Source organism: Beta vulgaris, chromosome 1 (genome assembly GCF_026745355.1).
Source record: "Beta vulgaris subsp. vulgaris cultivar EL10 chromosome 1, EL10.2, whole genome shotgun sequence".
NCBI lineage: Eukaryota > Viridiplantae > Streptophyta > Magnoliopsida > Caryophyllales > Amaranthaceae > Beta > Beta vulgaris.
In genome coordinates, this window is record NC_079202.1 from 58,695,517 (window position 1) to 58,723,385 (window position 27,869).

The following is a 27,869-nucleotide window of genomic DNA, read 5'->3' on the forward strand; positions in this document are numbered from 1 at the left end:
GTTGGGTAATTTTGTTCATGCGGTTTGAGTTGTCGAGAAGCATATGCTATAACCTTCTCGTTTTGCATCAGCACGCATCCTAATCCATGCTTGGAGGCATCACTATACACTACAAAGCCATCTGTACCAGAAGGAAGGGTTAGAATTGGGGCAGAGGTAAGGCGTTTCTTTAACTCCTGAAAAGCTTCTTCACATTCATCGCTCCATTCAAACTTGACCGACTTCTTCACCAATCGCGTTATAGGCATAGCTATCTTTGAGAAGTCTTGGACGAATCTTCGGTAGTATCCAGCTAAACCCATAAAACTTCGAATTTCGGGGACATTGGTGGGTCTAGGCCACTCCATTATGGCTTTTATTTTCTGAGGATCAACGGAGACTCCATTCTCAGAAATGATGTGCCCTAGAAAGGCAACTTCTTTCAACCAAAATTCACATTTCTTCAGCTTCGCATACAACTTTCTTTCTCTTAGTATTTCCAACACCTTTCTCAAGTGTTCTTCGTGCTCACTTGAGTTTCTTGAAAATACCAAGATATCATCGATGAATACAACAACGAATTTATCAAGGTAGGGCTTGAAAACTCGGTTCATCAGGTCCATGAAAACGGCTGGGGCATTGGTTAACCCAAAGGGCATCACCGTGAATTCATAATGGCCGTATCGAGTTCTGAAGGCGGTTTTTGAGATATCTTCTGGCTTAATGCGAAGTTGATGATATCCAGACCTCAAATCTATCTTGGAGAAAATGGTTGCACCTCGCAGCTGATCGAAAAGATCGTCGATGCGGGTAAGGGGTATCTATTTTTGATGGTAATCTTATTTAACTCTCGATAATCGATGCACAACCTCATACTTCCATCTTTCTTCTTTACAAACAAGACTGGTGCACCCCAGGGTGAAACACTGGGTCGGATGTACCCTTTCTCGAGCATTCATCTAGTTGCTTCTTCAATTCTTGCAATTCAGCTGGTGCCATTCTATATGGTGCCTTCGAGATAGGGGCAGCTCCCGGAATAAGGTCGATGCTAAAGTCTATTTCTCTTTGCGGAGGCATACCAGGTATGTCTTCTGGAAACACGTCAGGGTATTTCTTTACTATAGGGATGTCGGACAAAGAGTCTTCAGGTTTTGTTAGGTCTATTACATTGCAAAGGTATCCGTAAAACCCTTCGCAAGTAGTTTGAATACTTTTGAGGTTGAGATAATACGGGGTTTGACTTTTCTTCTTCGATAAGACACCTTGCATCCATCAGGTCTTCTAAGGGTTATCTCATGGTTAAGGCAATTAATGTCGGCTTGGTACTTGGATAACCAATCCATTCCCAATATCACATCAAAGTCGGTTAATTCAAATTGAACTAGGTCAACTAGGAACTCATAGCCTCCTATAAGGATAGGGCAGTTTCTATACATGACATCACATGAGATAGATTCACCATTTGGGATGGAAACTGACATGGCAGAGAATTTAGGGCATGGTTTTGCATTCAAAGTTCTAGAAAATGCAGTAGATATAAATGAATGTGAAGCTCCAGAATCAAAAAGAACACAACCGGGTATAGAGTGGACAGGAAAAGTACCAGTGATGACGGTATCATCAGCTTCAGCTTCTTCTCTTTGCATCATGAACACTCTCCCAGCTTGTGGAGGTCCTCTCGGAGGATTACGATTGTTGTTCGCATTGCCGCTATAAGTGGAGTTCTGTCCATTCCCTTGATTCCTTGTGAAGCCATGGTTGTTCACGTTGTGGCCTCGTTGTTCTTGAACAGGACAATCTTTCACTATATGGCCTTGTTTACCACATCGATAACATTGGTCGGTGCCTTTACGACAGTCCCTTGCCCAATGGCCTTGCTTATTACACTTGTTGCACCGAGGAACTTGTCTTTGATTACGATTCTCCTCCACGTAACCAGTATTCAACTTCTTGTGGAAAATGTTGCTTGATTGGCCTTCTTGAGGTTTTCCTTTCCTCTTACCATTCTCAAACACCTCCTTTCTAAGTTTCGTCTTGCGTTCGACATTGATGGCCCTATCATACAATTCCTGATAGGATTTGCTCATATGTGCTGCTAGTTTCTCCTGAAGGTCAACGTTTAGACCTCCTTCGAAACGATTCATTCGTTGGCGATCAGTGGAAACCAAGTCTGGAGCGAATCGAGCAAGTTCATTGAATTTCACCGCATACTCCAAGACTGTCATATTCCTTTGTTTAGATGAATAAACTCCGACTCCATTTGGAGTTGCAATGACTGAGGATAAAACTGGTTGCGCATGGCCTCCTTTAGATGTTCCCATCCGAATCCAGGTTGCTGTTGCATTTCCTTGGCAGTTTTCCACCAAAGATCGGCTTGTCCTTTCAGGTAAAAGACTGCAAAGTTAACTTTCCACTTATCGGGGCACTGGGTGCATCGAACAATTTTTCCATGCCTTGAGCCATTCTTCAAACTCAGTGGGGTCTGGCTTTCCATCATAAGTTGGGGGCTTATGAGCCGAGAACCTCTTGAACATGTTTGAGCACTCTTCTTGTTCAGTCCTAGGCCTTTGTCGATTTCCTTGTAAAAGCTCCATCATCATCAGCCTCATTAAATCCATTCGGTTATCACTAGCATCTCCGGTGGCATCTCCAAAAACAGGGTCGCTACGCAATGCGTCAATCCTTGCCCTCATTTCTTCGAGCGTGACCTCGGATTCGTGGTTTGCGTTTCCTCCATTAATAGGGTCACTTTCGCTTGAGGCCATCGTCTAACACATAAAATATTTCACGTTTATGACATACTCATTTGCCAGTAACATACTCTGTCAACAGCGTTAAAGTGGCGTAAAAGTTTCTCATTCCCGTCCTATCTCTCACACTCATATTCTTTATTGTTTCCTTATTTATCTACAACCATTTTATTTTTATTATTATTTATCTATCTTAGCTAAATATTATCCTAAACCATTTTAGTTCTTATTGAAATACGTAAAACCTGTAAGGTTTTACTTAAGGTTTCGGAACCGTTGGCTCTGATACCATTCTGTAACGCCCCGACTCCTAAGCATCGTTAATTCATTAATTAGCTCTTACTTAGCAGCGGAAGACTTAACTTAGTCGGTGCGTTACTGCCGTACTTTCCTTTTGGAAAATACAAGGCAACATAAGTTCGTTAAAGAACGTAACTTTATAAATATTAAACTTCATAACTAACTTAGAAATGCATAAATACTAGGTGAAACATAATTAAGGTTCATAAACTAAGTTCTCAAGCTTAGAATACATATTAATAAGAGTCTGCATAATTTAAGTAGTAATTATTCCTCACTGCTACGCCATTCCGTCATCCCCGTCATTACCTAAAACAGAAAAGCAAAACGTCATGAGCCGAGGCCCAGTAACATACTACTCTAACATCGTAAATTCATTTCAATTCATTTTAGTTGCAAACAGGGAGGAGAGAGAAAGAGTAAAAACATTTCATAAACATTTTATGTAAACATAAATTCATTATTATCTTCATATCATAATCATCATATAATTATCTTATTGGTAACTTGGCGAGTATAACATACAGGGACGTCTCCCATCATCATCATCATCATAATCATAGGGCAATAGCCACCAGGGACATCGTCCCTAACCAGAAGGTGGCATAAAGCCATGCATAGTGCGGTGCCACCAGGGACAATTGTCCCTAACCAGAAGGTGGCGTTTCCGCCATAGAATAGAACGGTCGTGCACGACCAACATAACATCGTACTGCCAAGAACCATCTTTCACTTTTGTTTATCATGTTCCATTTCTTTTTATTTATACATTATACTTCACAATCATCATGAAATCATATTCTTTAATCTTTCGAAAGTCATATAAATTACGTAACGTCATGAAATATCATGTTTATAAAAAGTATTTCATATCCCGCAATCCATAAAAGCATACATTTAACATAAACATTATAAATATCAACATAAAACAGATATTTAGAAAGGGAATGCGGGTGTTAGCAGTAGACGTTACCTCAAATCCTGCTTAGTAACTTTGATAGTCGGGGGAGGCTTGCAATATCCCTTTTTCCTTAATCTAACCAAATTGATAACGAGACGATTAAAATTATAACCTTTCCTCATTTGTTATTACTATTGTTACAAAGTTGGCTCGTTAACCATATTAATTGCGAGACTACGTATAATCACTTATCTATTAAACTTTATAAACACCGTCTTATTACTTAACTAATTATCGTCATTAACTTTTATAAAATTAACACTTGTCATATGTAAATATTAATAAATTGAGGTTAATAATATTGACTTAATAAAATATAGGGTAGGACTACTTAGTATTAAATTTGCTCAACTTTAAGTCATATTTCTTGGAGAAAAAAATAGTATACTTATTTTTAATATAATAGATAGTTATAACTTATAAGTTATACCTCCAATCTCATTAGTCTAAATAGCAACAGTAAAGTTATAACTCGTATATTGCTTGAGTCCAAATATTGTAATTGATAAAATACTAATGAGTTACCTTAGGCCCAAATATAAAAATAAAAGGAAGTAAAAACAGCATACCTATAAGTCTATAACGTGGGAACAGGGAAGGGAGGAACGTTAGAGCTTGTCGCCTGAAACGGCTACCGCGCAGCACCTGGGCCTCGGTGGTTCGCCGGAGTGACGAAGGGGTTCGCGGAGAGAGAGGGTGCTGCGAGAGAAAGAAAGGTGGCTGGGCTAGCGGAGGGGTTGTTGCGGCGTGGTTGTAGTGTGGCTGCGTCGCCGGAAATGTGCTGCGGTGGCAGCAACGACAGAGAAAGGAAAGGTACAGCGTGAGGTGAGCGAGAGAGGAAGGTGTGAGCGAGGGTGGTCGTTGGTGGTGCGTCGGAGCGCGCCCAAAAACAGAGGAGGAAGCAGTGGTATTTTTTTTTTTTTGTGGTATATTTTTGGCTAATATTATCTAAACTTTCTGATTTTTGGTTTTATTTTGTGTTGGCAAAACTTGGGAATCAATTGGTATTTATAGAGCTTGTTGGAGGTTGCCATTGCCTTGCTGTTCAGTTTATAATTCAAAGCTTATGAACTTTGGTCAAGTTACATTAATGGAGGAAGATTGAGAATTCAAACTTTGAGGCTTCTTCCAGATTTTGTGAGATATTGTGGCAAGCTTTATTGACTAATGAAGAAGATTTCTGACATGAGCGTTGTAGAATTGAATTGAAGTGTTTGATTTCATGTGTGAACACTTCAAAAAAATTGCCAGAGAAAGAAAATGGAGGAAGGAAGAAGATGGGCTAGAGTTAGACTCATAGGGGCATTTTTGTAATTTCTATTTTTACTTAAGTATATACTTGTTTTATTGTCCACAAGTTAGATTAAACAAAGGAAACTTAAAATAGCTTATTATGCATTTTAATATCTATAAATCTTGTTTTTGTTAGTTTGAAAAATTTATAATTAATCCGACAATTAGTATTACTTAAATACGGGATATTACAGTTTGGGTCGATAAGAAATTGGGCTGGGTTCTTATATGCTTAAGTATAACTAGGTTGGGTTGATTTCAAATCGAAATGGACGGATTGGGAAACCGGATTTTGTCAGATCGGCACAGATCGAATGCCGGTGGACCATGGGTTCGGATTGTTTTTGACACCTACCTAGGTCCTAAAAATCCCTTCAACGTTTGATTATGTATTATATTCAAGATATTTTATCTATGACCAATTATAAGATCTTCAGTTCTACGTTAATAAAAATTAAAAACTTGGTATCATCTAAATATAAATTGAAATTAATCTACGATTAGTCCATCACACATACATACAATTATATTCATATATCAAGATGGCTAAATCAAGAAAGATTTGTTAGCAAATAAGAGAGGGTAATAGATTGCGCTGTGCAAGTGAAATTTATGAAATCCCTCTGTTTTTGTTTGTTTGGTAACACACTTGGTCATTTTGTCTTTCTTCTTTATAAAAGATAGGGCCAAAGGTTAATTAGAAGCCGCGACTTAAAGGTTGCACGCATCGTATATATATCTTAAATTTCCATCGAAGGGAATTAAATTAAGAATGTATATATAATTGTACAAGTGTGGGAAATAATTGTGTTAACCTAATGTAGGTTAACCCTGACATTCAATATATATAGTGTTTACAATACAAACCTATGACTTAGTAGATTACCATTCTACCCTTTATATATAATATATATTATCCCTTTACATATAATATTATCCAATAATGATCTTATATTCAGGTATGGGGATGATGACGGGCCAAGGAGCAGATTTCATAGTCTACTACATGAAGCAAAAGCCATGTTCACAAGCTTCTTCTTTACTGATTATTTTACATCTATTGGCTGGCTTGATAAGTTAACTGGACAGTTCTCTAGACTTGAAAGGACTTTTAAGGAATTGGATGCTATTTATGAAGAAATCATTAATGACCATCTTGACCCTAACAAGTCTAACTCAGAGAGGGAGGATATCATTGACGTTCTACTCAAACTTAAACAACAGCCATCTTCTGACCTCACTTTGGAGCACATCAAAGCAGTTTTGATGGTATATATTCTCATCCACTAATAATAGCATTATTTACTGTTTTTTAGGTTTTGCACTCACGATTGAACATTGATTGTTAAACTTTCTTAAAAGGAAAAAAAATTATATTTTCATAAATTTTGCAAACACATTTTTGAAAAAGACGGTGTCACTTTAATATTAACGTGAGACCAGTTGATGTTATTCTAACATCACGTGCGTAAATCAAACCACATATCTTGACTGGAAATAACAGCGGAATTAGTTAAGCGTTTGGACCTATTCGGTTATTAGTTAGACCATCACAGTTCCCCCTTAATTTATATTTTCTCTCTCCTCTGCCAACCCTCATTTCTCTCTCTTATGCCCCTTTCACCAGCCTACCAATTCTCATTTCTCTCTCCTCTACCCTCCCGTTTTCCTCTCTTTCGTCCGCCCAACTTCCATTAATCTCTCTTGTCATTGTATATAATCGAATATGAAACATAAGACCTACTTCTGTTTCTTTCTTTCTTTCTTTTCTTGTTCGTTCACTTTTTCTTTGAGCTAAAACACCAGAATTATCATATTTGCTAGAATTTTAGCTCAGGTGTTCCTAGTTTTGTGTGAAATTAAGCTACAATAGGACAAATTAGATTTGGATGCAATTTTTCAAACATTTGAAGCTTTTGACTAATGTCATTTGTCGCGTCATAGTTACCTACTTTCCACCATTCTGTGTTAAATGAAACGTTTGCTTTTTCACGTAACTCAGTGTGTTTCTTTAATCATTAATATTTTTAGTTGTGCATACGTAAAAAATATTAAAAAAATTATAATTTGAAGTATGCATCGAGACGAATCTAACAAAACCCCACTTGACTATGTTTTTCTTTATATAATGGTTATAATTGGAGTCAAAATTAATCAATGAATAGTGTCATTTCACCCAATGTTTCATTTAAAACAGAACGGAGAAAGTATTATTTTTAAAATATACATCATGAAGACTTTAGCAAGTTTTTGATCGTCTCATAATATATTGCTTCATTTTCATTTTGGGTGTCACAAAATATAGTGCGTGCTTGTTTTTATTTTTAATTTCATGTTTTTTCGTTATTTGCCTAAAAATAATTAAATATTGTGTTATCATCATTTATTTGCTTCTTAAAATTAGTTTTTTGCTTTATTTATTTAACCCAAGGGTTACGTTTAATGTTCTTTCACCAATTATTCTCCGTTATTTTATCCCCTAAAATCACATTTTTCCATACAATATTTTTCAAAATAAATAGAAAGTCTTTGCTTTCCTCTAAGATTCTACTCCGGCCATCTGTTTCAAAATATAAGGCGTTAAGTAGGATTCGTCCTGAAAAATACTATAATACCATTATTATTTTAAAAAAATTATCAACATAAATTGAGAGTAATTAACGATCAAAGTTCGACTTCAAACATTGTGTGCGCCTTATATTTTGAAACGAAAGGAATATTTACGTTAATTCCTATGAAAAGAATGGAACCAAGCACTCTATTATGAGACAGAGGAAGTATTATGAGCTTGTTTGGGTAACCTTCAAATACATGGAAAATTAGAATTCCTAGGAAGTAGGTATATGTGTTAATGTTTGGTTGGCAAAAACTTACCTAGGCCCCCCTAGGTAAGTGGAAATTCCCATGGGAAATAGAATTTTTCATGTTCAACCAAATAAAAAAATGTACTTCCTAGTAAATGAAATTTCATGGGCAATGCAAATTCAAGAGAAGCTATACTTCCCAACTTCAACCAAAGGACCCCTTGTATATATTAGTGAATAATTATATCCAAACTATGTTTTCAACTCTGATCATTAAGAGAACCCAAAAGTAAAAGTTCCTTTTTTTCTTTTTTACAGGATATATTTCTTGCAGGAACAGATACAACTTCAACAATGGTAGTTTGGACAATGACAGAGCTAATAAAGCACCCGAACATTATGAAAAGAGTGCAAGAAGAGCTTAGAAAAGCTGTACAAAACAAGGAATACATTAATAACAATGATCTTAAGGAGCTTGAATACTTCAAAGCAGTGGTAAAGGAAACCTTTAGGCTACACCCTGCAACACCATTATTAATTGTGCGTGAAACAATCCGTAAAAGTACCATTGAAGGGTATGATATTCTACCTAAAACGTTGGTGTATGTAAATGTATGGGCTATTGGAAGAGATCCTAATTCTTGGAAAGACCCAGAAAATTTCATGCCAGAAAGATTTTTGGGAAGTTCAATAGACTTTAAAGGAAACGACTTTGAACTGATTCCTTTTGGAGCGGGAAGAAGGATATGTCCCGGCATGAATCTTGGGGTTGCTAGTTATGAACTTGCACTCGCCAATTTGTTGTACTATTTTGACTGGGAATTACCAAGTGGTTTAAAGAAGGAAGACATTGACATTGATACACTTCCGGGAATCACTATGCATAAGAAAAATCCACTTTGCTTTTTGGCCAAAAAAATAAATATATAAAACTATATGATAAGCTAGTAACTTTTGTTGACTATGCTTCAAGATGCTTAATAATGTATCTCTATTTTATATGGGAAGAGGGGTAGGACACCAAAATATTAGAAATCCTATTTTACCCTCATTACATCTCTATTCTAACTGCTTACTTTGATTTAAAAATAAAAAGAAAACTACCTAATTAATTTAAAAAATAAAAAAAGACATTACAAAAAAAACTATCAACAATTCAAATATCCCTAATTTATTAAATATAATTAACAATTAATTTAATTTTCTACATTCCCTAAAAAAAATTTCTACGTATTTTCGCACGCATCGCGTGCATATAAAAACTAGTTAAGAATGATTGGGGGTAGTGGAGTACTGCTAGTTAATTAGTTCCATTATTCTAGGAGCATGTTTATTTTGTTTGCAGTTTGTTGTTTAAACGTGGGGCATGATCCCACCAGCATTGTCATTCTAGCTGTTTTATAGTCAAGTGGTTTTTTGTAGACTTATCTCGGATGGTAGTAATAATGCAATATCAGCCATGAAGGAAACCGAATAATAATTCGAATTAAGGGGTTGTTTGGCAATCGGTTGTTAGCTGTTGGCTGGTTTAGTTGGCTTGTTTGACTGGCTGGAACTCTTGGAAGCATTGGTTGTATGTATTACCTTTTTAAGTTGTTGTTTAAGGCATGTGTTTGCAAAAGTGTTTGGCAAAATTAATTGTGACGGTTGGTTGTTTATAAGAAAGTTTGTGGGCCAATAAGCCAAAAGTCAATCCAAAGCTGCTCCAGACAGCTTTTTCATTTTGGCTTAAAAGTCAGCTTTTCAGCCAACCAAAAAGTAAGCCAATAACCAAACACTTTTTTTGGTTGTTTGACCAAATTGAAAAGTCAAAAGCCAATAAAAAAGTCATTTACCAAACATGTACTAAGTCCCATAAGAAAATCATGAATTTTTTCAGTTTCACGGCATTCCTCATGAAGGAAACCAATCGTACAACTCTTACAACAAGCACAAGAAATTAACGAAGCATGATGAAATAGCTCCTCCCATTTAATTTTCCATAATATGTAGCAGCATACATAGATTTGGTTCGTTCACAATGACCAATAGATGAACAAAGTTGCTGAATTCTAGGGCCATTATTAACAGTAGCAAAACGTGTTTTTGAATGATCCCACAAACGTACCTTTGATGTTATGAAAATTGTGTTTAAAATTCCACGAAACCAACATCGCGTTGACCGTAGCCCAATCCGTCGATGTGTATGGTGGTTCAGCGCCTTGTATGGTGCGATCCAAGAATGAAAATTTTCATCGTGCTTCAAGAGCGAGTTGAATATTTGCAACTCACTCATCATAATCATCATGTTGTATGCGTGTAGGGGTGATGAAATCGCCATGACGATCACCCATACCAAGTTAGAAAGGGAAAGTGATGTCGATTTTTGGGGTGGAAATAGGCTGGGGTGGCGGTGGTGTTTCTTTATCATTGGCATGTTAGGATTCTAGAAAAAAAATTAGTTTGGCTCCGATACCATGACAAATTCATCAATATTGGACCTACACACACAGGCCCATGTTAGAGGAGAGAGTGACCGCACACAAGCCCTTGTGAGGTTCCATCTTAAAACTAATTGGCAATAGGAGGATTACCCCATTAAGCTTATATGTTAGTTATTCTCTCTCTCTTTAACTAGTAGAATAATCCCTTATTGTTGTGGTTCAATTGCTATGATTTTATCCATACGCATCAATAAATCACGTCAAAAGAAAAGGAAAATTCAAAAATCAACCTATTGTTGCGGTTCCTGCCCAAAACCGCAGCAATAGATTAAAATATATTGTTTTTATTTATCTAATTCTTGCGATTTTCGCAGCAGTAGGTTGATTTTATTAACAAAAGTCGTGCTAGGTTTTAATTTACTAACAAAAGTCGCGCTAGGTTTTAATATTTTAGGTGTCGTTTCTTCATTTTCTTATCTCGTCAGTCCTTCTGCTTCACTCCTTCCTCTCTCACTCGTTTTCCCCCTCCTTCTTCAATCTCGAGCTCTCTTTCTCTCTCCTCCCTCATCCTCTCTCACTCGTCCATGAATTGCCTACCCTCCATCCTCTTCACTCGAAAACAACATGCTTACTCTCACTCGTTCGTTATCCGCCATCTCTCAACTCGCGAATAAACTTCTCAACCGGCGAATAACATTCTCAACAGGTGAATAATGGATTCAGCTTGTCGGCATACACCGGAGAGTGGTCGTCGACCACAAGGTTCCGAAAGAGCGAGTGATTCGAGGTCGAAATCGGAGAATTGATTATCATTCTTCTTTTGGAGGAATTTCGAATGAAATGGGAAAGAATTAATGTATGTCAGCATATAGAATATTATAAAGGATTCAGTTAGAAACATATATAATAGATCATGCATAAACTACATCATTTCTGAACAATCCACAATATCATTTAGACACTCATTACATCATACAGAAACTCACTATATCATTCAGACATTCATTTTATCATGCAGAAACTGCATATTTTTATATGTTAAAGCGCGTATCACGATAACAATGTGCAAAGTTGATTGCTGACAATCTAGTATATATGAATTTGAATATTCTAATTCTAACATGAATAGGTTTTGTAGAACAACTCTAATTCTAACTAAATCTCTTATAACAACCCTGATTCTAATTGAATCCCTACTTCAAATTGCACTAGATTACTTTAATATATTTTATTATTTCTAATTGAATCGCTAATTTCAATTGCAGTAGGTTATTTTAATACGTTATTACAATCAATATTTCCTTTTATATGATACTTTAATAGAAAATTTTAAATATATTATCAACGGATCTTATTTTAAAGTACTTTTAAAACACTTTTCAATGGTACAAAAATTATAATTTTACGAGCTATATATCATAAGTTATCAATTTACTATATTAAGTTTTTCGTTGTGAACCCAACTTTATATTTGTATTTTAATCAATCTAGAACTCTATTTATATTCAAAAAATGACACTTAATGAGCACACAAAAATGGCTTCCAATGAGGAAGTCAAATGTCGCGACCTCGTGAGGTGGCTTTTGTACTCTACTTTATTTATTAGTTATATGATATTGATTAGATTGTTATTGCGTTGTCTCTGATAAACTTTTAGTTTAATGTGTATCACGTATATCAATTATATTCGAAAATAATAATATCTACAACACTAAACTTTTTTAGGTAGATACTTAGATAATCGAGCTAAAAGAGAAAGGTGATAGCTCAGTGGAGTACTATATTGCACAAGATTCATATCCTCATTTCAACAATATATTTGGATTAATCTTGTGGTGCAATGGGCCTTCAAACATGTTATCCACCTGACTATTTAGCCTTGTACTCAACCTTTTAGCTGGTGTCACATGTAAACTAGCAACCTAGCAGGAGTTGGTCATTGAGTCAATTATCTTCTCTAATAAAAAAAAATAGATAATCGAGATGAGCCACCTATCTCAGGTGAATCCCAACCCATAATGAAACTAACCCATCCCCCCTGCCAAGTCCCACCACACTCCCAATAAGTGCTGATAACCTGATACCAAATTACCAATTACAAGATGGTTACGCATATTCGAAGATAAGGATTCCACTCACCCTATCAACTCCCACAAAAGTATATCCACAAATAAGGAGAGTGCAAAATCCAAGCCACCAAGCAAAGTAGCAAACATGCCACCAATTACAATAATGTTGCTAGTGCTATTGTTTCTTGCAACAATCTCTTTTCTTTTCTTTCTACCCTCCAAATCCTCAAAGAATGCAAGAAAAACACCATTAATTTCTCCTCCTGGTCCCAAAAGGCTACCCTTCATAGGTAATCTCCATCAACTTAATCCCTTAAACACTCATAAATATTTCTTTCAACTATCTAAAATTTATGGTCCCATCATATACTTGAAACTAGGCTTCATTCCAACAATTGTAGTTTCTTCTCCAAAATTAGCCAAAGAGGTTTTAAAAACCCAAGATCATGTGTTTTGTAGTAGGCCATCTTTTGTTAGCCAACAAAAATTGTCTTACAAAGGCTTAGATTTGGCTTTGGCACCCTACAATGAGTATTGGAAAGAGATGAGGAAAATTTGTGTCATCCATCTCTTTAGCTCCAAAAGAGTGCAATCATTTTCTTCGATTCGAGAAGAAGAAGTTTGTCGAATGATGCGCACCATATCTTCCCTCTCCTCGGAGTCTAGTAAGCTCGTCGACTTGAGTCAGTTGCTAATGTCTCTTTCAAACTCTATTATATGTAGGATTGGTTTTGGAGAAAGCTACAATAATGATGATGATGGAACATCAAAGAATAGTATGGCTTGTAGATTTCAAGGTCTTCTACATGAGACTCAAGCTATGTTGGTGGCCTTCTTTTTTTCGGATTATTTGCCTTTCATGGGGTGGGTTGATAAGATAAATGGAGCTTCAAGTAAACTTGAGAAAATTTTTTGGGAATTGGATAAGTTTTATGAAGAACTTATCAATAAACATGTTGGATCACATAAACTTAAATCAAAGCAACAACAGGATATCATTGATGTTTTACTTCAGCTTCGCGAGGAACGCAAGTTACCATTTGATCTTACCTTGGATCATATCAAAGCAGTGTTAATGGTAATGACCAATCTCTTTCAGATTTGTGTTTTTTAATTGATAGATTATGCGCAAATAGATTTTGATTTACCTCATTCATATAACTAGAAAGTTTAATGAAAAGAATACACTAATTTTGTCATGGACTAAGAAAACCATATATTTCCTCTGTTTTTCTAGGAAAATTTGCAAAAAAAATCTTTTAAAGGCTCAATTTTGCAAAAAAAAAAAAAAAAAAAAAACCTTATAAAGCATTCTTTGCAAAAAGAAATCACAAACTTAATTTTTCTTGCTAGAAGAAACCTATTCCCATTTTTTAGTGTGTTTTTTCTCAATTCTGACATTGAATCTTCTATCTTTCTTTAACCTCCTATCTCCATTAACTGTAGTTACGCAGTACCACCCTTATGCATCTCAAAAACCACACCGGAAAATGGGAATAGGTTTCATCTTGCAAGAAAATTTAAGTTTGTGGTTTTTTCGTAAAAAATGCTTTAACAGGGTTTTTCTCGCAAAACTGAACATTTAAAAGGTTTTTTTTGACAAATTTTCCGTTATTTTAATTGCAACATTTTGATTTTTCTACTATACACTTTAACAATGATCTATCACAAAATAAATATAGTCATATGATATCTTACTTGATTTGTCTCTACATATAATTTTTTAATATCTCATTTGCATAATTTTTACAAATACATAACTGTAAGGAAGCTAATAATACTATTTTTGTTTTTCTGATTTCAATCTTCAGAACATATTCGTAGCAGGAACAGATACAACTGCAGCCACAGTAATATGGGCGATGACAGAACTAATAAAGAACCCAAATGCTATGAAGAAAGTGCAAGAAGAGGTTCGGAGCATGGTTAAAAATAGCACTTTTATTCAAGAACAACAATTGCATCATCTCAAATATCTTAAAGCAGTTGTTAAAGAAACATTTAGACTACACCCAGTTAGTCCACTCTTGCTTCCTCGGCAAACTATGCAAAAATGCACATTAGGAGGGTACCAAATTAAACGTGGAACTTTAGTCTATATTAATGCATGGGCTATTGGAAGAGACCCCGAAAGTTGGGAAAACCCGGAAAAATTTTTTCCGGAGAGATTTCTAGGCAGTACTATTGATTTTAAAGGACAAGATTTCGAACTTATACCATTTGGAGCAGGGCGAAGAGGTTGCCCTGGTTTGCAGCTAGGAGCTGCTACAGTTGAACTAGCACTTGCTAATTTGGTGTGTTGTTTTGACTGGGAATTGCCTGCTTATATGAACAAGGAAGATATTGACATGGATGTCTTGCCTGGTGTTACTGCCCATAAGAAGATTCCCCTTTGCCTTAGTGCTAAAAAATTTTGTTTGGCCTCAAGCCCTAACATTCAACAAGTATGATGTTATTTTAGAATCAATAGGATTACCATAAATTTACACAAATTACACTGTGTGCATTGATTATAGAAAAAGACTAAATGATGTTATCTTTACTGGTGAACATTCGTCATTTTGTCTTTTTGTTGTTGAGTCAAAAATTTATGATGTTGTCTCTCGTAAAAAATCGTATTTGCACATACAAAATCTATTTTGTACATCCACAAAATTTGTGTTGCATTCAAAAACTATATTTGTATATTCATAATGGTTTTTGTATTTCACATGCATTAGTTTTTTGTACATCTAAAAACTATCTATGTACATTTGTAATTTATTTTCTACATCGAAAACTAAGTTTGTACATCCGATACGTCCAAAAAATATGTTAATTAGTGCATCTATCTTATATTGTGTACATCCATGATTACTTTTGTATATCCAAGAACTATATTTGCACATATATGATTTCTTTTGTACATCCAAAAACTATATGTGCACATTCGTTGTGGTTTTTGTATCTTATATCCACAGCTATTTTGTACATCTAAAAATTATGTTTGCACATCCATAATTTTGTTGTCAAACATCCAAAAATGTATGTATACTAATGATGCCAAAAAATAATTAAGAGCATTTTTTTTAAAAAAATCCACATGGCAATGTTCACTAGCGGACATCACACCATCTAGCAGGACTGCATTGAATCCAAGCACCTTAGAATTTATCGTCTTGTGAACAAAGAGTTGAAAAAGATGAAATGGCGCAATCTATCTCTGAAGATAGTTTGGATTCAGCATCTCAACATACTCTCTCTCACTTAGTCATGTCTTTTTCTACAAGACAAATTACCCAAATCCACCAAAAATCACTCAAGATAAGGTTCATTTGGATTCGATCAGTATCAAGTTTGTTTTTCTTAGTAGAGAATGTAAGAGCAAGTAAAACTCATCTTAAACCGTGTTTGCTTTATGTTATGTTTAGTTGTAATAGCATTAGTATAGTCGGCAAATAGACTCATTCTCGTTGACCCGACTTGAAATACCCGACCCCCCCAGACCCGTTTTCCACCCGAAATAACACGACCGAAACTGAAAGTAAAATAGACCTGAAAATGACCCAAACCCGAATCTACCGACTCGGAAGAGGCCAGATCCGAATTTGACTCGACAATGATTACTACAATCCGAAAAGTTGTCATATTAGTTACTTTTTAAGAAAATTTAAGGACAAAATTGTCATCAAACACTATATATGGTTTAGCCACTATCCATTAATTATTTAACGTACTCTTATTAGTCTTATATGTGTTTTATTTACTTGTGAGATTGAAAACGCGATCCAATCCGACACAATTTAACCCGACCTGTTTTAACCCAACTCGATCTAACCCGAAATTACATGGACCCGAGATGGACATGGACTACATATTAGCATTAAATACATGTCTTAAAATGAAAACAATATATGAATTCATGACAAAATTTCACATCATTTGAGGTAATAAATGCTTGATTCAAATTTTTATTTCTATTTTAAACTTCTTATACATAACCCTAAGGGCTACGTATATCATTTTCCTTCTCTTAATTGGGTAACATAAGACTATAAGGTGTGCGGTGTGCCAATAAAATTGAAAAAGTAGAGAAAAAATAAAAGCAAAAAGAGGAAACAATCAAACAAATGACAAGAAAGAATTCGAATTTCCTTTCCAATAAAAGGTACAAATCAATTCCTCCCAAGCATCATTTCTCACATTTTAATGTTAGCTCTAAACAATTAAATCCCAAGAACCAGTAAGAAGTAAGAACCTCCTAGCCTTCCTCTCTCCCTCACTTTTCCTATTTCTTTTTAATGAATGGGAAAATGGAATGTCAAGTCCAAAGGCCTACTACATAATACAACCTCTACATATATATTTAGACAAAATTTCCACTCTTTCATAAGCGGGAAATTGAATTCAGCACCTCACCTCACTTCACTTACGAGGCCTCCCTCTCGACCCTTTAGGGCGACCACGACCTCTTCCGCTGCTTTTACTCTCAGCCGGAGCTTTCTTCCCTCCACTTCCACGACCTCTACCTGCAGCTTTCCCACCTCGTTGCCTCTTGTCTATCTTTCCATTTTCCACCTCTTCACTTCCATCATCACTGTTGTCATCATCGTTCTCTTGGTCTTCGTCCTCTTCAGACTCAGATACGTCCTTTCTCTTCTTTGAATTGTCAACTGTGCTCTTCTTAGTAGGTTTCTTGGCAGAAGCAACTGGCTCACTGACCTCAGCAACTACATGGTACAGTAAGGGTGTTGTAGCTAAGACTTATAAGCAAATTACTAGCATAGAGAGTAAACAAATGAAATTCTAGAGATTTGTTCTTGCATACCTTCTCCAGATGCTTTTCCATCATAAACATCAAGCTGTCACAAAACCAAATATGTTAAAAACTCAGCATCAGAGGTTACAGTGAACATCATCATCAGCACCAAACATCAAGATAAAAATTCGTAACTATTCGGTGTGTGGCCTAGCCCAAACGCTTTTTAGACCTATTTTGACTATGGCCCCAATTTCGAGAACGAAGGTCCCAACCAACCCGGTTCAAGTACAGAAGGAACTTTATTGAGATATACTCCCTCGGTCATTAATTGAATGTCCGGTTGGGGAACGCCATAAGACTCGATAGTAGGCGCAGGTAGGTTATTTTGTGTATCAAAGTGAAAGTAATAATAAAAGTGAGTCAAGATAACACAGGGCCTCACATCACATAGTGAGGTTAATTTTTCATTTAAGACAATATGGAGTGGACTAACCAAAGTATATTGGAGAATTATTTGAGGAAGTAAGGAATACAAATCAAAAGAAAAGACCAAACACAACCCAGACACATTCTCCCTAACCATAAAGGACAAAAAGGAGAAATTGACTATACAGGAAAGAAATTAAGAGACAATGCTGCAAACCATTACCTCGAGTCATAGCTTATTGTATTTTAAATTTTCCTTGGTCAAAGTTATTTCACTCATTTGAAAACACAGCCAGCCCATCAATTACACTGGAGTTAATTAGATGTTCTACGATATTTGTAAAAATGCTAAAGTGCATTAAGGACAAAACATGTACCTGATCAAGACGATCACTCATATCTGTTCGATCAACCACCACCATCGAATGTGCAAATCCACATGCAACGCTACAAACATGATAATATGCTGTCAGATATGCTCAAGGTCGGTCCATCTCAAAATGTGTACAACTAACAAGTTCTATATAGCTCCAACCTGATAACATGCATGCCCTCAAGGATATCCACCTTCTTGGGATTAGCTGAAGATCTGGTGAATAGACAAGAGAAGATAATTTTAGCAACCCTTGATCGAAGAAACTTTCAACTGTTCTTTACAAGAAGAGATGAGGTTTACTTCTGTCCATTAGGTCCATAACCCAATTCTCCATTCTGGGCATGACCCCAACTTATGCATGATGAGTCAGCACCAACAAAATGGAACAAATTGCCAGAATTCATACATCGCAAATTCCATCCACTGCAAGTATCATACAAAATAAACACATTAAAGTACCAAAAATATAATACTTCCTCCATTCCATAATAAGTGAAACACTTCTCTAAAAAAGCTCTCACGTAAAAGAGAGAAGTGTTTCACTTATTATGGAATGAAGTAAAATTTACATATAATAAAGAGGCAAAGATGAGAAACACAGCCCATAACTCAATAAACACCAATAATCAAACCCGAATGAAAGCCAAATAGAAGACTTCAAGAAACTAAACTTGTAGCATCTCGGTCGACATTTATTGCAATGCCCGATTTTTCTTTTTAAATGTTGTTCAGGACCATCAGTATGGAGCTTCCTCCCACCCCACCCACCCACCCCCAACCACCCCTCTCAAATAGGCATTAAAGGGTTCAAGCATAAGAATCAAACAATGAAGTGAAAGTCCTTCAAAACAACTTTACATACGTAGCAGCAAGCCGGTAATAAAATAGTGAAGTCATTATAACATTATTACATACAATGGGGCTCACAGAATGTTGTGAGGCTATCCATATCATACAGTTGCAGGTTGTGCTCTCTTTAGTACGTACATTTTTTTAAAGTGCAAACATTAATAGCTTGGATACTGTGTATAAAAGGGTAACTGCAAAAATAGTTCTGATTCTATTCTCAAACATGAAAGTGAAAGTAAATCCAACAAAATAATGGACAGAATACCTTAAATCCATACAAGGCTTTGGATACATCCAGTCATCACCTGTATTCTTCATTTTTCCCCACATGTACAATTGCCCACCAGCTGAAAAGCAAAAGATGGAAATATTAAAAACAAAAAAATAAGATATATAGACAACCAAAATATTATAAAAAGGAAATTTTGACAAAAATTATCCTTGTGAAAACTCATTTTTGCGAAAAAATATCTTGTAAAAATAAAGTTGTGAGAAACAACCTTTTAAAGCAAAAATGTTGTCAAAAACTACCTTTAGCCGAATTCCACCCATTGACCACTTTTTTCCAGCATTGACCTTTCGTTTTCCACTTAATCTTTATCAAAAATTGCCACACTACTGCTTCGTAATTACCAACTTTCATAGGGAAATTAATTTTTGTTGGGTGAAATTGGAGGGTAACGGAGGGAAAAAAAAAGCCAAAAATAAAATGAAAGATCAACGTTGGAAATGGTGGTCAATGGCCAACATCCGGCCAAAGGTAGCTTTTTACAACGTTCATGCTATAAAGGTGGTTTGTCACAACTTTTGTTTATACGGTAGTTTCTCACAAAAACATGTTATCAAAAGGTAGTTTCTCACAAAAACATGTTATCAAAAGGTAGTTTCTCACAAAAACATGTTATCAAAAGGTAGTTTCTCACAAAAACATGTTATCAAAAGGTAGTTTCTCACAAATTTTCCTCATATAAATACCGCCCATCGACAAAACAAAAGGATATCAACAAATTCAATATCTTAAAAAAGTGGACATAGAATACCAATGAATTTTAAAAGAAGCCAAATGAAAGACAGCTACATACATTTGCTGAAACATGATACCTTAGAACCCCCAAAAGAACAGACCATCAACAAAAGCAAATCCGAAGTTCGCATAGAATGCCACAAGTCACGGCCATTGGGCACATTTGACCTAGTAAAATTTGTATTCTACATATATTGCTCTTAATCATGTCTTAGAACTTTTCAACCCTTTTATAAGAATACTTGAACCCTTTACTCCCTCCAGTTCATTATTATTGTAATAAATTTGATTATCATCCATAATCAAGGGAAAAAATCTAGCATAATACTTTTATTAGAATGGTGCACCAAATGTATAGAGAAATAACAGTAGCTACAACAATCACATTGAAGCATCCCATATCACGATCACACTCAAATAAGGAAAATTCTTTCAAACACAAGCAAGCCACACGACAGGCGAAAAAGGTAACTTATACACACAAGAACTCGTTCTCTGTGTAATATTCTCCATCATAAGGTTATTCTTTATTCGTTCATACAAGCATCAGCCATCAAAACTTGGTTTTTTCGCTTCATTTCCAAAAAATAGAACTCACAACTTCAACCAAAAAATAATTGGCATTAAACGCAAACAAAATAATGAAGGTTATCATATAGCCTAGTCCATATAGATTCAGAAAGTTTCCAGAAAAGACATGCACACCCCCAAATTGCCGATTCACAATATCATAGTGATCTGTCATTTCCCAAAAAGAAATGATAAAGTGGCTACATTTCAAGAACATTGTAGCTACTAATTTCAAGTTTCGGGTCTTGTAAGCAAACTCTAGAACTACAAACCCTATGCACATGTACTTCACTACAGTTGACAATGAGCCAATCAGAGGAATGCCACAGTAACCAAAGAGAAGAGATCCCAGAAAAAGAGGAGTGTGAGAGAGAGAGAGAGAGAAATCAAGTTCTTGATAAAGAAGAGCTTAGTGCCTTAGTCCCGAGGAACTTAGACAAACCATCAATTGTATTATCATTGATGCGCAAACATATCCCTGTGAACTAAAGTACAACACCAATAGTGAGACAAAAAAATACAAAGGGGGGCATTACACATTACAAACACATAGGCACACCCGCAAATAATATAACTCAACTGAAGATAGAAGGGTGAATTGCAATCATACCAGCAGTACATGACGAATTCATACCACCTGCTGAAACTATTGCATCAGGAGGTAGAACATTATGCCTTGTAAACACATCTACACGCCGTGGGGACCACTCATCCTTCTGTTCCCGGTGTCCAAGTCTGTGATAGATTAGCAATTTCTTCAACACGCATTCAGTGAATTCCAAACAATGTACCAGATAGACATTGGGACGAGGAAAAAACAGACTAAATAGCATGCAGACCTTCCATAACCACCAAAGCCCCAGCTGCAACAAATTACACAAACCATAAGGAACCACAAGAAGTACAAGAAATAGAAATTATATCAAAAAGATTAAACACAAAACAGCACATTGGAGAGACTCACGTGTAAACATAGCCATTGGAGTCCACAGCCACTGTTTCACACAATAGTGTGTAAGTAAATATCAATACAGCAAATCTAGAGTAAGGACCAAATGAGGAAAGCAAGTAAACCTGTGTGGTTGGTCCCGCAAGCAACTTTAACAATGGTTTCTGCAGAGAAGGAAGCTATTGCTTTTGGACGCGGTTGAGGCTCATAAGCAAGTCTTACAGAACTATCTTTCGTATTGTACTGAAAGGACAAGTTCCAAAAACATTAGACCTAGAAAAGAAGCAACACAAATTAAGGAGCCCTGAGCGCTATACACAACTGCACTACACAAAACCAGCAATAGTTAAATAATTTGATACCGAAAGACACTGCAAAAACAAATGCATATTCCCAAATCTTATGCACACAGATGATCAAAGATACAAGAATTTAACCAGCAACAAGTACTTTGCCAAAAATTGTTATAACTTGTAAGAGATGCCTTGTAGTAAAGGAAGTCTTAGGTCATATTTGATAGAGACAAAAATCAGTCCAGTCAAAAGTCCTGATAGCTAATTAGTGCTAACATTATCTTATAGATCCCTTTCCCTTAACTTGAGACTGATCATTGCCATTAAATAGATAATAAATACCAAATTATATATCAGTTATCACTTCATTAGACATTTACATGGACTGAGAAACATTGACGTTCTTCACCTACTAAGAATACAAGAGCTCGTACCGCATCAAGATGTCAATTCATGCTCACCCTCAATGAGATGAGATAATTTAAGATGCATTCTTTATACCTTATTTAACTTATTCGGAACTTATCTAAAATTATCAAAACTTATTGAACTTGCCGAATCTCATTTTATAATGTGTTAGAACTTGTTATAATTTATAGAAACTCATTTGAGCTTATTATAATTTATTGGACACTTATTACAACTTATTGGACCATATTATGATTTAGTGGAACTGGTTTGAACTAATTGGACCTATATTTTTATTTTAAGGTGAAAAGAATTACCCCTCTTTTTTATTCTTACACTGGACATGCAGTGGTAAAAAGACAAAAAGTAGATGTCCTCAACAAGACAATGAGAAGCACTTCGTCAATAGCAAAAGTCCATCATTGTCACACCATCAACACAACTCTGATGTCTCACACTCTCACTCACATGTTAATGGTACCAGCAAAAATTTGATGACTTTCAAGGCCTGCTTGGTAGACAGCTGTAAATCGTGGTAATGATAATGAATCTTAGTGTAATTTTGTATACAAAAATCTCGTAATGTAATTTCACCACCAAACATGTGTTTTATTTATAAATTCCATTACAACTCAACGCCGCCTTCTCATATGGTAGCAAATGGTAATGAAATTTTAGGAAGAAAATAAAAGTTTTGGGTTAAAGTAGCATTGCCTTGTATATTAACATGAGGATTCCTTTACAAAGTTACACTAAAAAGCATTACCACTACCACAATTTATGATTGTTAACTAAATAGGCTGTCGGATTTTAACGCTTCCCGATTCAATCCGCAAACATACTTCTTGATATCAACTAGCATTGACCTTTGTAGAGTCAAAGTTAATAGGCTACGAAGTTTAGCTCATGTTTAGATAATATTTGCATATTTTCTCCTATATCTAAGTGACACATAATAAATGCTCCCCCTACCAAATAATTGGCATTACCTCATACATATAGCCACAACAAATGCCACACATGGACATACAACAACCTTCAAATTCAGCAAATTGAAATGTATAGCATCATTAAGTTAGAGAATATTCAACCGATGGGAACCTTCGGGTAAAACAAAAGCATACCTCATTATCAGTTCCATGACCAAGTTGACCATATTGGGGAAGACCAGCCGTTCTATGATGAAATTGAGAAGAAAAAGAAGCATGGAACTAAGCAATTGGTAGTGAGACCTTTGATTTTTTAAAAAGCTTAACATCAATCACAAAACATACTGTAGTGAAGCTCCTTGGACAGATGATAACCATGCAGTAAATTCCCCACCACAAGCAACTGACTTGACTTCAGATACAAGACAGCGAATGGGAGAAGATTCAATCTCTGTAAAGGAGAAATACACATATAAGAAGAGCAGTGGAACATACACACACGCGAAGTGCAGGATACAAATTCTGACACCCCCATGCAGAGTTTCAGAAGGAAATATCTCAGTAAAACTAGTGCCCCTTACAACCACAGATAGATTGATAAACCTTTTCAGCCACCTTAACAAGAAGGAATCTTCAACCAGATAGCAAGCCAATGAAGTTCCCATTAAGTTTGCACAATAGAAGATTATACAAACCAGTCTTTTTGATAAATGATAATACAATAGGGTGCAGTACTTGTACTACTTCCAATTTCCTAGAAATTACTTCTTCCATTCACAAATAAATGTAATACTTGCTTTTGGATTATCTCCAATTAACACCTGTAACTACTACTTGTTAATTAATATCTCAGTTATGTAATAATCAGACTTTTGAAACATTGGTATATTGATAATACACATTGAGATGAAAGATCCTACATAAGAAAATTATTTATACATTTGTGAAATGTGGGCCAAATTTATATAGTTTTACCACCAAAAGGCAAGTGTCGCACCTTTGAATAGCCGAAATATTAGAAAATATATTATAAATAATACCCAACCTAGCTAGAAGTTTCATGAAATATATAGAAAAATTAGTAAATAGTATCCACCGACGTGTCTAGAGGAAAACTAGATCACAAATATGTAAGCTTCAAACCGCTAACAAGGTCTACTTCCTAAGTCAATGTCAAGCAAAAACAAAATATGCAGAGTTTCCTGAGCCTAGTATTATCTTGACTCCATTTAAAAATTGAGACACTTACCATGCTGATCAGCTACATAACTATCTAGCCTGCTATCCTCCCAGGAATTGGAACAGAATCCGGCAGGTCATTCTCTACCAGTACTTACAGATGTCTAAGCCAAGCCATGGGAAATAATCAGGAGCTAATCTATAGTAAATAGGTGTCCCTAGCTCAACTAGGCACTTGAATTTTGAAAGCTTAATGTGAAAGTCAAATAAGGTAATGTGGAAATATTTCATCATTTAGAAATCGTTACTATTTAAGAGATTTTATTCACAAGAGTGTCTTCCCATTTTCCACAGTCTCTGACTGGGGAAAGACTACAATAGAAGTACCTCAGAAAAAGAATTCACCCAGTCAATAAAAGTTGTACAACACTACAACTTTTAAGCAACACCTTCCTATTTGCCATAAATTAGGCGAATGAATTGTTACTACATTGTAAATGAAGTAACTGCTAGCCTATGTAAAATAGCAGAGGTAGGCTGCATAAATCTCCTCATCTGACCTCCAACAGTAAGCTTGCTGCAGTGTAATATCTTGACCTTAATGATAACTTTTGCATAAAATCTCAATAGTGAGACATCAGACACAAAACCCGAAACATACAAAATCACCTATACAGCAGCAACATAATCAAAATGTCGTTGGCAATATATTGGAGAGCACACACATAAAACTATAAAAGTTGATGAGTGGCATGACCTACAAAAATAAATTAGAAACTACTTCCTCTGTTTCAAATTAATCATTGTGGTTCCCTTCTATGGAAGATTACTACTTACCTATACATACCCCTTTAAAGCAATGTTCCTGTCGCATATATGTACTTTTTCACATGTATTGGGACCACTTTTATCTCACGTGGCTCTCCTTTTTTCATTGCCATAATATGTGTGTCCAGTGGGTATGTAGTGATTAATAAAGATTAGAGGAAGTATTTGCCTACAGGATCATGTAGGTTTACCCTTCGTGTCACAGAACAATCGCACAGGAGTCAATTAGATGCAGATAGCATCATGTGCAATGAAATAATGACAAAGCATTGTGACAGAAGTGACTACGGTGATGATTTGAGGCATATTGGATAGTTAAGCCCTTGATGCTAGATTGCAGGATGAGAAAGGCATAGCAAAAGAAAAAAGATTAGCTCACCCCAAACCAAGCTCACAAAAGGTTAAAGGTCTAATAAAGACCAGCCTCTATGCAGCGAGGTAACATAAGCTGCACATAACTAGATTAGGTAAGCGGTGAGCCACAATCACTTCCTGCTTTTTGCACAGAGAATAGGCCTGTCCATATGGTACAAAATATATAAAAAGAAATCAAGTAAAACAAAATCTTAAGAACAGCAATTAAGTGTATGTTTCACCCTTCAACCAGGCGTTCTGCTTCAGGTAGCAGTAATAACAACAAATGAAACAAGAATAAGTCCGGCTTTCCAATAAATAAATACATTCCTAAATGAAGTAAAGAACCAGTCTTACCATTTCTTAGTGAACCAGAACCCAACTGCCCATGTTTGTTCCAGCCAAAGGCAAAGGATTGTCCGTCATCAGTCACCACCACTGTATGTGACCGCCCAGAGTCTGCTGTCACTATTTTATGCCTGCCAGAAATCACAATGATCTTCAGGACGTCACACAAGATTTCAACACCAGATGGATAAAGCAGGATAGGGTTAATGGTAGAGAGACATCTCCATTAGAGACAGTGGAATGACCAAAATATATATCTCAGATTTTCAAAAAATTATAAGAAATGTTTTTCAAAAAAATAGCCCAAATATTGGGGTAACTGACCCCATAATTCACATTAGGAATCCACCCTCGCTTATGAAAGTCACAAATGACACGATAGAAAGATGAAAACCTTTTCAAAAAAACCAATTGAGCAAAGAGATTGATAATATTTAGGACCAGCAAGAATCAGTGACAAAAAAGCATACTTTGAAAGTTCAGATACAACTGTGGGCCTATCCCGTTGCAGAGTATCTCCATGTCCCAACTGTCCCCTCTGTGGAAACGATACCATTTCCATCAATACACCTCACTGAATAATTTTCAGTAAAGATATGGACCTCCAAGTTCACAAACTCATACCTCATTCCGCCCCCATGTATAGCAACGACCATCAACATCCAATGCCACGCAATGACATGAAACTACATGAAGATTAATTCAATATATTACAATTTCATTCAAAACTTGTCACCAACTCATATACTCTCACAAGATACAACATAAAACACAATTAAAGTCCCTAACCAACAATTCTAACGAGCACAGCAAGAAGTACACACAAACCAATAATTCACATCCAATATAGCTATAATGAGCAATGACATAAAACACACATAAATCATACAAACCCACCAAAAAGAACAATTACAAACAACAACATTTTAAATGAAGATCATTAGCATTTAAAATGTACTAATTGAACAGAAGTTCTAGAATAACCAACAACTCCAATGATCAAGGTAGCAATTCTAAATAAAACCCACTTCCTCTAAAGAAACAAACTCTCCTTTAAATGCTGAAATAACCCAAAATCTTACCACAACCAGATGCAACAAACCGAATGTCGATTCCGACAAGCGGTCGAAGCCGAGTAGGAGAGTACAAATTGCCTTCAGTCCCAGTTTTCTTCCTACCAACAGTATCCCAATTTGTAGACCCACAAAACAGCAACTCTCCTCCCTTCTCCTTCTCTTCCTCACATTTCTTCTCAGCTTCCAACTCTGCCATTCTCACTGAAAAAAACAAACAAAATACAAAATACCCAATACACAAAGTTTCAAACTTTATATAATTCTTCCCAAAAAAAGATTAAAATTTGAAATACACAATGTACAAAAAAGACAACAGATCTAACGGCTACTAACCGTTATGATGGAATTCAGTTGAGTGAATGAACGAAGCTAAAAATGGCGGGAAATGAGGGTGGAAACGGCTAGTTATGAAGAAATCGGCGATTAGGGTTTTGTTATGCCCTAGATCAGAAAGAAGAAGAGGGTGTTATTTTGAAGTTTGTTTGGTGGGTTCAGATAAAATACAAAGAAGAATTAGAAGAAGGGGAAAGTATAAAAGAGAGAGAGAAAAAGCGGGATTGGGTGTTGGGAGTTCCAAGAGAACAGAAACCTTTTTTTTCTTTTTGCATTAATTAGGGAGGATAAAGTACTACTACTTCTGCTTACAAGTAACTTAACATCCAACTCTGCTTATTTTATAAATTCAAACTTCAACTTAGAAATTTTATATTCTATGGTATATACCCATTAGGCCATGAAGAGATGTCATGAGTGTACCAATCTCCACTAATCCACATCAATTCTGTCTCTGTTTTTTTTTTATTGCTATATTTTTTTTAGTAATTTTTTTTTTTAATGATTAGTTGTTTAGACTTTTTTTATTTGGAATATTTGATTTACCAAAAAATATTTTTTTTTTTTTTTGTTTTTCACTTCTTCCATCAAAAAATATTTTTTTCC

General features: G+C 35.7%; 4 protein-coding genes and 1 long non-coding RNA gene across 5 annotated transcripts; 3 read left to right on the forward strand and 2 right to left on the reverse strand.

Moving 5' to 3' along the window:
* Positions 1-1,142: 1,142 nt before the first annotated feature.
* On the reverse strand, positions 1,143-2,300 carry LOC130590296 (uncharacterized). Its single transcript, XM_057392376.1, has one exon. It carries the CDS (start codon positions 2,298-2,300, stop codon positions 1,143-1,145), a length of 1,158 nt encoding a protein of 385 aa, XP_057248359.1.
* Positions 2,301-6,225: 3,925 nt separating this feature from the next.
* LOC104890459 (5-OH-xanthotoxin synthase-like) lies at positions 6,226-9,017 on the forward strand (the record flags this gene model as incomplete). Its single annotated transcript, XM_010675962.2, has 2 exons — positions 6,226-6,552; positions 8,406-9,017. Coding segments are annotated over 2 exons (939 nt in total), but the record flags the coding sequence as incomplete, so codon positions are not given.
* A 3,605-nt stretch (positions 9,018-12,622) lies between these two features.
* On the forward strand, positions 12,623-15,122 carry LOC104887861 (cytochrome P450 71A1). The gene is made up of 2 exons (XM_010672628.3): positions 12,623-13,658; positions 14,392-15,122. The coding sequence occupies exons 1-2, from the start codon at positions 12,726-12,728 to the stop codon at positions 15,028-15,030; spliced, it is 1,572 nt and encodes a 523-aa protein (XP_010670930.1). The 5' UTR covers positions 12,623-12,725; the 3' UTR covers positions 15,031-15,122.
* Positions 15,123-16,690: 1,568 nt separating this feature from the next.
* Positions 16,691-27,548, reverse strand: LOC104887854 (uncharacterized). The gene is made up of 17 exons (XM_010672614.4): positions 27,264-27,548; positions 26,937-27,131; positions 26,479-26,540; positions 26,325-26,392; positions 25,864-25,985; positions 23,491-23,596; positions 23,341-23,392; positions 21,641-21,758; positions 21,531-21,561; positions 21,406-21,429; positions 21,177-21,301; positions 19,238-19,319; positions 18,424-18,546; positions 18,283-18,336; positions 18,125-18,194; positions 17,388-17,421; positions 16,691-17,289 (listed from the first exon to the last, which is right to left on the reverse strand). The coding sequence occupies exons 2-17, from the start codon at positions 27,124-27,126 to the stop codon at positions 16,985-16,987; spliced, it is 1,566 nt and encodes a 521-aa protein (XP_010670916.1). The 5' UTR covers positions 27,127-27,131; positions 27,264-27,548; the 3' UTR covers positions 16,691-16,984.
* Positions 21,177-21,965, forward strand: LOC130591651 (uncharacterized). Its single transcript, XR_008969638.1, has 2 exons — positions 21,177-21,299; positions 21,404-21,965. It is a non-coding gene; the product is annotated as an uncharacterized LOC130591651 (long non-coding RNA).
* Positions 27,549-27,869: the final 321 nt, after the last annotated feature.

Excerpts from the sequence above, each read along its gene's own strand:
- LOC104887861 (XM_010672628.3), top strand. The coding sequence starts at position 12,726 with ATGCCACCAATTACAATAATGTTGCTAGTGCTATTGTTTCTTGCAACA. Across the intron at positions 13,659-14,391 it reads ATATCAAAGCAGTGTTAATG|AACATATTCGTAGCAGGAAC; the intron begins GTAATGACCAAT and ends TTCAATCTTCAG.
- LOC130590296 (XM_057392376.1), bottom strand. The coding sequence starts at position 2,300 with ATGGGAACATCTAAAGGAGGCCATGCGCAACCAGTTTTATCCTCAGTC.
- LOC104887854 (XM_010672614.4), bottom strand. The coding sequence starts at position 27,126 with ATGGCAGAGTTGGAAGCTGAGAAGAAATGTGAGGAAGAGAAGGAGAAG. Across the intron at positions 23,393-23,490 it reads GTCCAAGGAGCTTCACTACA|AACGGCTGGTCTTCCCCAAT; the intron begins GTATGTTTTGTG and ends ATTTCATCATAG. Across the intron at positions 21,562-21,640 it reads TTGCGGGACCAACCACACAG|TGGCTGTGGACTCCAATGGC; the intron begins GTTTACTTGCTT and ends TGTGTGAAACAG.